The following is an 11,553-nucleotide window of genomic DNA, read 5'->3' on the forward strand; positions in this document are numbered from 1 at the left end:
CCCAAGGCCACACAAACAACATACATGTGTCTGAGGAAAGTTTTAAACTCAGATCTTTGCAACACCAAGCTCCATGCAGTGTCTCCAGTAGAGAGATTAAAGTCTTGCTCTATTCTTTTGTGATTGGATCACTTCCAGAATATCATGTTCAGTTTCTTTTAGGAAGGAAATTGATCATCTGGAGGACATTCATTAGTTAACAAAAATGGAGAGAATGAAACAGTGTCATAAAAGATAGAAGAATCATAACCTGAAGAAGAGATGGACTTGCTCAGCTTGCTTGTTCTTTGGCAACAGAGCTCAGAAGTGGAACTAAAGGCTCAAAAGGGACTGTTTTTAAATGCATTGGGAGGAAAGCTTCCTAACCAAGAGAACTCTTCAGAAGGGGGAAAAAAAGCTGTCCTCACTGAAGACCTTCAAACACATGTCCAATGGCCACTTATTGAGTAGGGGTTTCTGATTCTCACCCTGGTTTTACCCCATAATCCCTGAGGTCCCTTCCAGATAAAAGATTCTGTCATTTTACATCTATTGACATCAAGGCAAGCCTTAAACTTACGTGTTGCAGCATGATTGTCCAAATTTTTTATCACATATACAATGATCACAATCAGAAAACCATTGAGAGCCAAACTTATGGATTATGCCATTTGCATCCCTGCAACCTAAAACAGAACATAAGGCAATTCTGTTCAATTGCAATTGATGCTTTTAGAATTTTTTTTTACCAAGTCTTTAATGCCACTAAATCATCCTAATAGTGGAGGATTTGGGCCTCTTTCCCCCTATTTCCTTTAATTTCCCCCATTTTTTGTACTTAATATTTTTTCTAAATATAAGTAAAGAGAGATTTCAACATTCATTTTTGTAAAATTTTGAATTTTAAATTTCTCTCTCTGCCCTTCTTCTCTCCCTTTCCAAAGATATCAAGCTTGTTAAATAGTTGCATATTAGTCATATTGTGAAAGAAGTATCATAACAAAAGGGAAAAAAAACCACAAAAAAGAGAAAAGAAATTGAAAAAGTGAAAACAGCACACTTTAATCTACTTTCAGGGTCTTTTACTTTTTTGCTTGTGGATGGCATCTTCCATCACAAGCCTTCTCCAGTTATCTAGTATCAATGCATTGTTGAAAAGAGCTAAGTCCTATAATAGTTGACTGTTCCACAGTATTTCTGGGACTGTGTACCATATTCTCTATGCTCTGCTCACTTCACTCAGCATCAGTTCCTGTAAGCCTTTATAGGTTTTTCTGAAATCTGCAAGCCCATCATTGCTTAGAGAACAATTGTATTCCATGACATTCTTTTGTATCATAAAAGGAATTTGGCAGGACCCCTTTGCCTGTTTTGAAAAATAATACTATATAATATTGGAAGTATTTGTTCTTTAAATGTTTGGTAGAATTTGCTTGTAAATCCATCTGGCTTTGGAGATTTTTTTGGGGGGGGAGTTCATTAATGGCTTATTCAATTTCTTTTTTATTAAAAAGTTTTTCTCTCTCCTTTTCTATTATTTTCATCAATATTTATCCATTTTACTTAGACTTTCAGATATTTTGGCATATAGTTGGGCAAAATGATTCTGAATTATCATTTTAATTTCTTATCTCTTGGTGTTGAATTCACTGTTTTTATTTTTGATACTGGTAATTTGTTTTTTTCTTTCTTTTTTCTAATCAAATTAACCAAAGGTTTATCTAGTTTTGTTGGATTTTTAAAAAATAATCTCTTTCTCTTAATTTTATTTATTTGTTCAATAGTTTCTTATGTTTAATTATTATTAATATCTCCTTTAATTTTCATAATTTCTAATTTAACATGTAATTGGGGATTTTTACTTTGTTCTTTCCTCTAAATTTTTTAGTTGTATTCCAATTTATAGATTTCCTCTTTCTCTGTTTCATTTAGTTAAGCAATTAGAGATACAAAATTTCCCTTCAAAATTGCTTAGCTATATTCCACAAGTTTTTGTATTTTTTCTTGTGATTGTCATTCTCTTTGATGAAATTATTGATTTTTTTCTGATTTATTGTTGGAACCACTCATTTTTTTTTGGATTAGACTATTTAGTTTTGAATTAATTTTTAATCTATTTCCATGGCACTTTATTATATGTAATTTTCATTTCCTTATGACCCGAAAAGAATCTATTTAACATTTCTATCTTTTTGCATGTGACTATGAAATTCTTGTCCCCTAAGCTATACTCAGTTTTTGTACAGGGGCCTTGTATTGCAGAGGAAAAGGTATATTTCCACCTATTCTCATTCAACTTTCTCCAAAGGTCTATCATATATAACTTTTCTAAAATTCTGTTTACTATTTTAACTTCTTTTTCGTTTATTTTGTGGTAAGATTCATCTAGATCTGAGAGAGGGAGATTAAGATTCCCTGCTCATATAGTGTTGCTGTCTATTTCTTTCTGTGTATCACTTAACTTTTCTAAACATTTGGATGCTATACCACTTGGTGCCTATATGTTTAACACTGATATTGCTTCATTGTGCTACTCTTTAGCAAGATGTAGTTTTTCAGTTCTAGTTAGATCTTTTTTTAATTGTGCTTTTGCTTTGTCTGAGATTAGGATTTCTATCTCTGTTTTATTTTACTTCATCGGAAGCATATATATGTATAAATATATACATATGTATTCTGTTCCAGACTTTTTGCTTGATTCTGTGTATATCTCTGCTTCAAATCGGTTTCTTGTAAACAACATATTGTAAGATTTTGATTTTTAATTCACTCTTCTATCCACTTTCATTTTATGAGAAAGTCCATTCCATTCACATTTACACTTATGATTACTGTGTATTTCCCTCCATCCTATTCCCCTCAGCATTTTCTCTCTCTCCTTTCACCCTGTTCCTTTCACTAGAGTTTTCCTTTCATCTCTCACTTCCCTCAATTTGCCTTCCCTTCTATCAATTCCCCTTTCCCTTTTCCTTCACCTTTTCCCTTCTTCTTCCCTATTAGATAAGATAAATTTCTATTCCCAACTGAGTTTATATTTTAGCCAAATTTAATGAAAGTAAGATTCAATGTTTACCCACTCATCTCTTTCTCCCTACTGTAATAGGTCTTTTTCATCTCTTCATGATTTAATTTACCCTATTCTCCCTCCCCCTTTCCTCTTCTGCAAGTATAATCCTTTTTAACTCTTTAATTTTTTATATCATCAGATCAAAGTCAACTTATACTCACACCCATATAGTTCTCAAGAGTTACAAGTATTATCTTTCCATTTAGGGATGCAAACAGTTAAATGTTATTGAATAACAATTCCCCACCCCCTTTTTTTTTTTACCTTTTTTATCCTCCCTTGAGTCTTATATTTAAACTTTATTTTTTGTCCAGCTTTGTTCTTTTCATCAGTAAGATCTGAAAGTCCCCTATTTCTCTGAATTTTGATCTTTTCCCCTGAAAAATAATAATAATTTTTGCTGAGTAGTGATTTTGGTAGTAATCCAAGACCCTTGTCTTCCAGAATGTTATAGTTCATGCCCTCTGATCCTTTAATGTAGAAGCTGCTAAATCCCATGTAATCCTGACTGTGACTCTTTTGTATTTGAATTGTTTCTTTTTGACTGCCTGCAAGTATTTTCTCTTTAAAGTGATAATTCTGGAATTTGCCTACAATATTCTTTGGTGTTTTCCTTTTGGGATCTCCTTTAGGATGTTATTAGTATATTCTTTCAGTGACTATTTTACCTTTGAGTTCTACAATATAAAGGGCATTTTTTTCCCCATCATGGCTTTCAGGTAGTGAAATCATACTAACTTCTATTTCAAAGACATATTTTCCAGGCCAGTTTTTTTTCCAGAGAGATATTTTAAATTTTCTTCTATTTTTTCTTTCTTTAAATTTTGTTGGACAGATTCTTGATGTCTCACACTTATTAGCTTCCACTTGGATTTTTAAGGAACTATTTTCTTCAACTTGCTTTTGAACCTCCATTTCCATGTGGTCAATTTTATTTTAATGGAGCTGTTTACTTCAGTGGAGTTTTTTCCCTTTGATCAGTTCTGTTTTTTAAAGAACTGTTTTCTTCAATCAATTTTTTCTTTTCTATGTTGCTAACTCTTTTTTCTTAATTATCCTGTATAACATTCTTCAACAGTCCCATTTTTCTTCTGCCTCTCTTATTGATTTTTAAAATCATTTTTGAGGTCTACAAAAAGAACATTTGGGATTTGAGTCCAATTCATAATCCCCTTTAAGGCTTCACATGTAGGCATTTTGCCATTGCTATTTTCTTCTGGATTTGTGTTTTGATCTTCCCTATTGCCAAAGTAGCTCTTTATGAGCAGAACGCATTTTAAAAAGTTGATTTCTGATCCTAAGGCACAGGAGGCACTCTCACAAGCTACTTTTGATGGGGGATAAGGGTTTGAACATTGACTTTTCCTGCTGAAGACTGAGGTGCTGGTGGCTTGTCAGGCATATTAGTGTGTGGCTAGTGTAGTCTAGCCCTGCCTGTTATGCCAGGGTTCTGGAGTTCACAATCTGTCTGCTGCACTGGGGACCTCATAGCTGGCCTACTGTGCCACAGCCTGTTCAGCCAGGGAAGGGGAATATTGGTTATTGATCTTTTCTGTGGCTAAGAACCTCCTGCTGGCTTCTCAGCACTACTCCTGTGCAATGCTGCATTCCCTTTTCCCTAAGTGAGATAGAAATTTTCTGAAGTCCTTCTAAGTTATCTTAAGATGGAAAATTGTTTCCTTGGATCTTTTCTGGGTTCTATTACTCCAAAATACATTTAAAAGGTTGATTAACATTGTTTCTGAAGGAATCTGGGCAGAACTCAGGCAGCTTCCTAACCTCTCAACCATCTTGGCTCTGTCTCTCTGTACCACATTTAAAGACTTCTCAAGGAGGTTATGCAATTTCCCTTGGCAACCTCCTTTCATGTTTCACAATAAATTCAGTCATGAATATTCCTTATTTTTCTCTAAGGTCTCATTATAATAATTGGAAACATTCAATATGTGTTAGCAGATCAAGAGTAGAATATAAACTCCAAGAAGGCAGGAACTTTTCTTTTTGGGGGGATTCTTTTATTCTCATGTTAACTTTCTTTCCATGATGAATTTTGACTTTGTAGCTGAAAGCTTAAGCACATCTATAGATTAAATCCTTTTCCCCACCTTTTGTTCACTACTCTCATCCCATAGGTATTGGCTCTAATGGACACAGATAGACCACACAAGGTTGCCCCAGATGCTTTTCTTGCTTAACAAATTCTTCTGTCCCTAGAGAGAGGAAACAATTATAAACAAAGATTTACCTTGTACTTCAGCATCTGGCATAATCTCCAAAGGAGTATTTATGCATTGAGCATCACAGTATATCAAAAAGTTAGCCAAGGAAAGGAGAACACCTAACATGGTATTCTATTTTAAAAAAAAGAAGAGATTAAAAAAATTAAAGATGGGTAGGGAAGGGAAATAGCTACAGTTTTTTTTTCAATTTTTATTACTGATTTCCCATTTTCTTACATAGTCACTGCCCAATATACAGTTCCTCATGCTAGCAAATGATCCTTCCTTTGTAATAACAAAGTCTAAAAAGGGGCACTGGACATCGAGTCAAGAAGACTTGAGTTGAATTTGGCCTCAGACACAATTGTGTGACCTATGATAAATAATTTAGTCTGTCTGCCTCAGTTGCCTCATCTATAAAATGGGAACAATGACAGCCTACTTAGAGTTCATTAAGTCAAGTACTCTCATTTTACAGAAAAGAAAACTGAGGCATTTATAAGACTCTGTCTTGTTCAGAGTCCCCAAATTAATAGCTGATACATATTTCAAGCCTTTGTCATATTGAGTCCAAATACCTATTTAATTTCTGTATATTTTGCCTTCTGTGTGACTACTCATTTTTTTTAACTTTTTTTGTGTTGAATGTAGTTTTTATTGTATCATGATCTGAAAACAAAGCATTTACTATTTCTGCCTTCTTGCATTTAATTTTGAGGTCTTTATGTCCTAATTTATGGTCAATTTTTGTATAGGTTCCATGAGGTGCTGAGAAGAAAGTATACTCCTTTCTATCACCATTCAGGTTTCTCCAAAGATCTATCATACCTAATTTTCCTTATGTTCTATTTACCTTTGTAATTTCTTTCTTATTTGTTTTGTGATTTGATTTATCTAATTCTGAGAGTGCAAGGTTGAGATCTCCCACTATTATAGTTTTGCTGTCTATTTCTTCTTGCAACTCTCTTAACTTCTCCTTTAGGAAGTTAAGTGCCATACCACTTGGTGCATATATGTTTAGTATTGATATTGCTTCATTGTCTATGCTATACTTTAGCAGGATATAGTTTCCTTCCTTATCTCTTTTAATTAGATCAACTTTGCTTTTGCTTGATCTGAGATAAGGATGGCTACCCCTGCTTTTTTGACTTCACCTGAAGCATAATACATTCTACTCCAGCCTTTTACCTTTACTTTATATGTATTTCCCTGCTTAATGTGTTTCCTGTAAACAACATATTGTAGGGTTCTGACTTTTGATCCAGTCTGCTATCCACCTCCACTTAATGGGAGAGTTCATCCCATTCACATTTACAGTTAAAATTACTAATTCTGTATTATGTCAAAATGTTTGTGGCAGCCCTTTTTGTAGTGACTAGAAACTGGAAAATGAATGGATGACCCTCAACTGGAGAATGTTTGTTATATGAATGTTAAATTATGTTATATGAATGAAGCTTTATTATCTGAGAGGTCTTCCCATCCAAACAAGAAGCCTCTTCTGCAGAACTAACTACTAATAATATCGAATGACTTTATGGTTCCCCTACCCCATACCACAGATTTGAGCAACCTGTGTTCATTAAATCCTAAAATGGAATATTATTGTTTTGTAAGAAATGACCAGCATGATGAATACAGAGAGGCTTGGAGAGACTCACATGAACTGATGCTGAGGGAAATGAGCAGAACAAGGAGACCATTATACACTTAAAAAATGATACTGTATGAGGATGTATTCTGATGGAAGTGGATATCTTCAACAAAGAGAAGATCTAATTCATTTCCAATTGATCAATGATGGAAAAAATCAGCTACACCCAGAGAAGGAACACTGGGAAATGAGTGTAAATTGTTTGCATTTTTGTTTCTTTTCCCAGGTTATTTTTACCTTCTGAATGAAATTCTTCCTGTGCAACAAGAAATTAAGTTCTGCAAACATATATTGTATCTAGAATATACTATAACATATCCAACATGTATAAGACTGCCTGCCATTTAGTGGAAGGGGTGGAGGGAAGGAAGGGAAAAATCAGAACAGAAATGAGTGCAAGGGATAATGTTGTAAAAAATTACCCATGCATATGTACTGTCAAAAAAAATTATAATTATAAGTTAAAATAAAATTTCAATAATTAGAAGAAAAAACTTGGGAAATTAAGCCTGGAGAAGAGATGATTTAGGGAAGACATGGATATTGTTTTCAACTATTAACATAATTATCACATGGATAGAAGGGTACCTCTTAAGGGCTGGTAAGAATAAAAAGTTCTGGTATCTAGAAAATTTCATTTTGAAGTCTTATTTTTTTAATTTAACTTTTTTTGGCTGAGGCAATAGGGGTTGTAACTTGCCCAGAGTCACACAACAAGGAAATATTAAGTATCTGAGATTAGATTTGAACTCAGATCCTTCTGACTTCAGGGCTGATGCTCTATCCACTGCACCATCTAGCTGCCCCTATCATTTTGAAGTCTTAAAACTGAAAAAAGGGAGGGAGAAAACTGATTTTAATGATAAGGTAAATCTGATATAAATGAGGAAAAAAGGTTCCATTTTCCATGGACACCAGTTTAGTTAGCCACATAAGCCAATTGTATAACAAATCATAACCAGTCTCCTTAGCTTGGCAGTGGACCCTGAATACAGGAGAGAACAAAAGGAGTGTTAAAAGCAAACAATTAACAAGATGTCAAGTAGGAAATAAAATTAGGTAGTCTGATTTCTATTTGGAGGAAAGATTAGAGATTTTTCAAATTGGGAGAGGGATTTAGGGAATTTGGAGAATTAGGAGTAGGAAGTAGGTAGCCTCTCCAGATTTGAAACAGGATTCCACTCAATTCCCAAGATTAGCAAACAAATGGAATCATAGGAAAATGAAATGTAGTCTCAAAATGAGTCAATTTTACAAAACGAGTCAGCTTGGTTCATATCATTCCCCTAATTCTCTTAATTCCCTTTTTGATTCAAAGGTGAGGAGGCAGGCCACTCTCCCAAGCATCTCTTCTTTATAAGTAACCTTTGTCAGGTTCTTAATGTGCTCATGGTCACAATCAACAATATGTGTCAAGAAAAGCACATCAAGAAACATCCTCTTACATGTTTGTATACCTGATACAAAACCTAAAATCAAGAATGGTGATTTTTCCCTAAGGATACAAACCTTGTTAAATTCATAATATGGAAACAATGTCAGGTTAGAAACCAAAGTGCTTGGAGGGCCCACAAGGAACTCATTTGGAGAGAGATTTACATGTTAACAAGATAACTAAGAAAACTTAGCAAATATAAACACTGTGAAACAGGATCACATCTTTCTATTAATTGACACAAAGTTTCCTTGTATCCTAGCACACACTCCAAATGCCCACTGATTAATTTCATCTTGAGTCCCAAATATCCCATGTCTGATCCCTGGAAATACTTTCTCTTGGACATTCTAGAATAGAGCTCATTCTCAGTACAGTTCTGAAGGGGATTCTGTTTCTCTGGTTCTTAGTAACTTATAAAAATTCCCAGATAATTTTGCTAAACTTCAGTAACAAGAAAATACCATTTAGGACAATCTCTTTAATTTGATTTCCCAGTAACTAGTTCATATGATGAACATCAACTCAATCTTTATGGTTCTGATGCTAGTAATAACAGAGATGTAAGAAGAACATCAAAATAAGAACACATAATTCACCAAAATCTTCAGAGTATTTCAGTTTTTACATATGACTTGCTTTTTCTTTCTTTACCAAATTACTTACCTGATAGGGAATCTCAAAAATAATTGACAAAGATCAGAATTGTAAAATGAGTCCTTCTGTCTTTTAAAATCACCAGAAAGATAATTTAAAAGTAGAAAAATAATTTTGAATCTCTTTACAATTATCAATACAATTTTATATAGGTAAGATCTTTAATCCAATTTTGAAAACTTGTTTCATATGTAAAAACACTTAAACAACTACCAAAATAAACAAAACTAAAAATAATATCAAATTATAGTCCTTAGAGTATTTATTCAAATAGAAAAGCTAATTCTACTTATTTATTAGTTACAATTATGACTACTAATTACAATTACACTGATAACAACTTAAGGCTTCAATATTATTGGTTTTCTCATGTTTCCCCAAAAGCTCTATGTATATGTTATATATGCATGCATTCAAGTATATGTCTATATGCATATGTATATATAGATTTTTACATGTGTGTATAGATATCTATATCTTTATATTTTTATACATGGTTAATTGTAGCTTACTTGGGTGAAGTAGGAGGGATGAAAGGGGAAAAAAAGAACAAAGTCAAAAAATATACAGTAGACCAAAGTCATGAATATAACGTCTTCTACTATCATATATGCTTTTGTGAAACTGAAGTCTATTATTACATATTTTGAATATTCCATGATGTTCTGCTGAGCATGACAATGGTTTTTTTCTTTTTCTGTCTTTCTTTTCCATTTTGTTTTTTCTTGTTTTGTATTTACTTTAAAATAAAATGATTAAAACATAAACAAAAAATAAACTTGTAAATTCCTCCCATTTGACAAAGAATGGTAAAATGGATCCTATTTATTTAGTTTAGTTTTAGAGGTTATCAAACTACAGGACTTTAGAATTCTACAACATGTATTGAGAAGGACTGATAAATTACTAGAACAAGCCTAAATGGAAAGTCTTAAAGGAACTCACCAATCAGGGATCTTAAATGCTCTTTGCAACTTTTCCTTTAAACAATGAATAATGATTATCATTATTATTTACTTTAACACAAAATATGTCCAATTAAATGTTTAACAATTTTCAAATATCTGCTTTAAAAAATCATATTTTTAACAGCTAAATCCAACATATCCATATTAAAAGAGAATGTATTTAACTAATAATATTTCTGAAATGGTTTCACAAGCTTTACAACATATAAAAAAATCACAAATACATGCAAAGAAACTTGTTTTTAGATAACATCAATTCAGCCAAATTCACTTCCAAATTATCTTCCATAGGAAATCACTCATATTATCATCTTTGGCATTTTATACTAACCACTTCTGAAGCCTGTAATAAACTTATACAATAGGTAACAACTACTTAGTCATTACATTCATTTAAAGAAATAATAAACATAGATAACATTTATATAGTATTTACTGTATGCCAGGCATTATGTTAAATACCTCAAAGGGTTTATATAATTTAATCCTCACAATAACTCTTGGTGGTAGGTGTTAATCCTATCCTCTTTACAAATGCAGAAGCAGAGGCAAACAGAAAATTACTTGCTTGAGGTCACACAACTACACAATTTCTGAGATCAGAGTTTGTTAGTTTCTATGAACCATTCATTTTTCTAAATGTTTTTTTGCATTAGATGTCAGAATTAAGAGGACATTTTGACACACCATAATTTAATTACAGGACAAATCTCAACTAAATCAAATGTGAAATTAAAGAATTTTAAATATATATATGTATAATATATGAAATTATATATTACATATAATATATATAAAAGGAATATATAAATATACATATACATACATACATATATATATATATTAACAATCTGAATTTCTTTAATGTCAGTTTTAATGCCATTCTCTGCCCTTGGTCCCAGAATAAAAATTTTTCCAAGATGTTCACATCAGAACACTACTCCCAGATTCTATAATTTCCCCCAAGGTAACTTCCACAACAAAACAGAGGTTATTTTCCCTAAGGTGTTATCTCCTATATTGAGGAAGCTTGCCTTACTTAACCTACTGTCTTGAAGGGACTTGCTTTAGAGGGAGTTCTTAACCACAATAACATGGAAGCTTACCTTATTTCAGAAACTGAGACTGAGGGGAATTTGACCTTCAGAGGCAATCTTCCTTGAAGAAGTCCCTCAAAGAAATGTCCAGAATGCTCAAGGGAGATTTTAAAAAAGACTTCCAGTGTGGGTTCTTACTCAACCTGATTGAATTTGCCAACAATTGTAACAGATGAAATCTGAAATAACCAAGGAAACAAAGGTTTGGGCTTCCAAGCATATCAATTTATTAAGCAATGAATGCCAATTGTAGAACAAATTGGGAACAGGCTTCCCCAGCTGGGCAATAGATCCAAAAATACAGGGGAAGATAAATTTTTATGTGTTAAAAGTGAACAATTACAAGATTAAGCAATGTTTTCTAATTGGAAAAAAAATACCAGTTGGGAGGGGCACTTGGGGAATTTTGGGAATAGGGAAGGGGTAGAATGAACAAGTGTACTTTCCAGGATGTGAAACACCATATCATTCAATGCT

General features: G+C 32.9%; 1 protein-coding gene across 7 annotated transcripts in view; it reads right to left on the reverse strand.

The window, feature by feature from the left end:
- Positions 1-11,256, reverse strand: part of LOC141558731 (beta-microseminoprotein J1-like) — a 48,909-nt gene extending 37,653 nt beyond the window's left edge. For 2 of the 7 annotated variants that reach the window (XM_074296366.1, XM_074296363.1), the window contains exon 1: positions 11,086-11,256. Coding sequence is in view for 1 of the 7 variants with exons in the window: in XM_074296367.1 (XP_074152468.1) it covers positions 560-665; positions 5,292-5,391 (206 nt within the window). In the remaining 6 variants the exon portion in view is untranslated. Of the gene's footprint in view, positions 1-559; positions 666-5,291; positions 5,398-9,956; positions 9,992-11,085 lie in introns of all 7 variants that reach the window. The other 5 variants (XM_074296371.1, XM_074296369.1, XM_074296367.1 and 2 more) reach the window with 4 other exon arrangements.
- Positions 11,257-11,553: the final 297 nt, after the last annotated feature.

This window comes from Sminthopsis crassicaudata, chromosome 2 (genome assembly GCF_048593235.1).
Source record: "Sminthopsis crassicaudata isolate SCR6 chromosome 2, ASM4859323v1, whole genome shotgun sequence".
Lineage (NCBI taxonomy): Eukaryota > Metazoa > Chordata > Mammalia > Dasyuromorphia > Dasyuridae > Sminthopsis > Sminthopsis crassicaudata.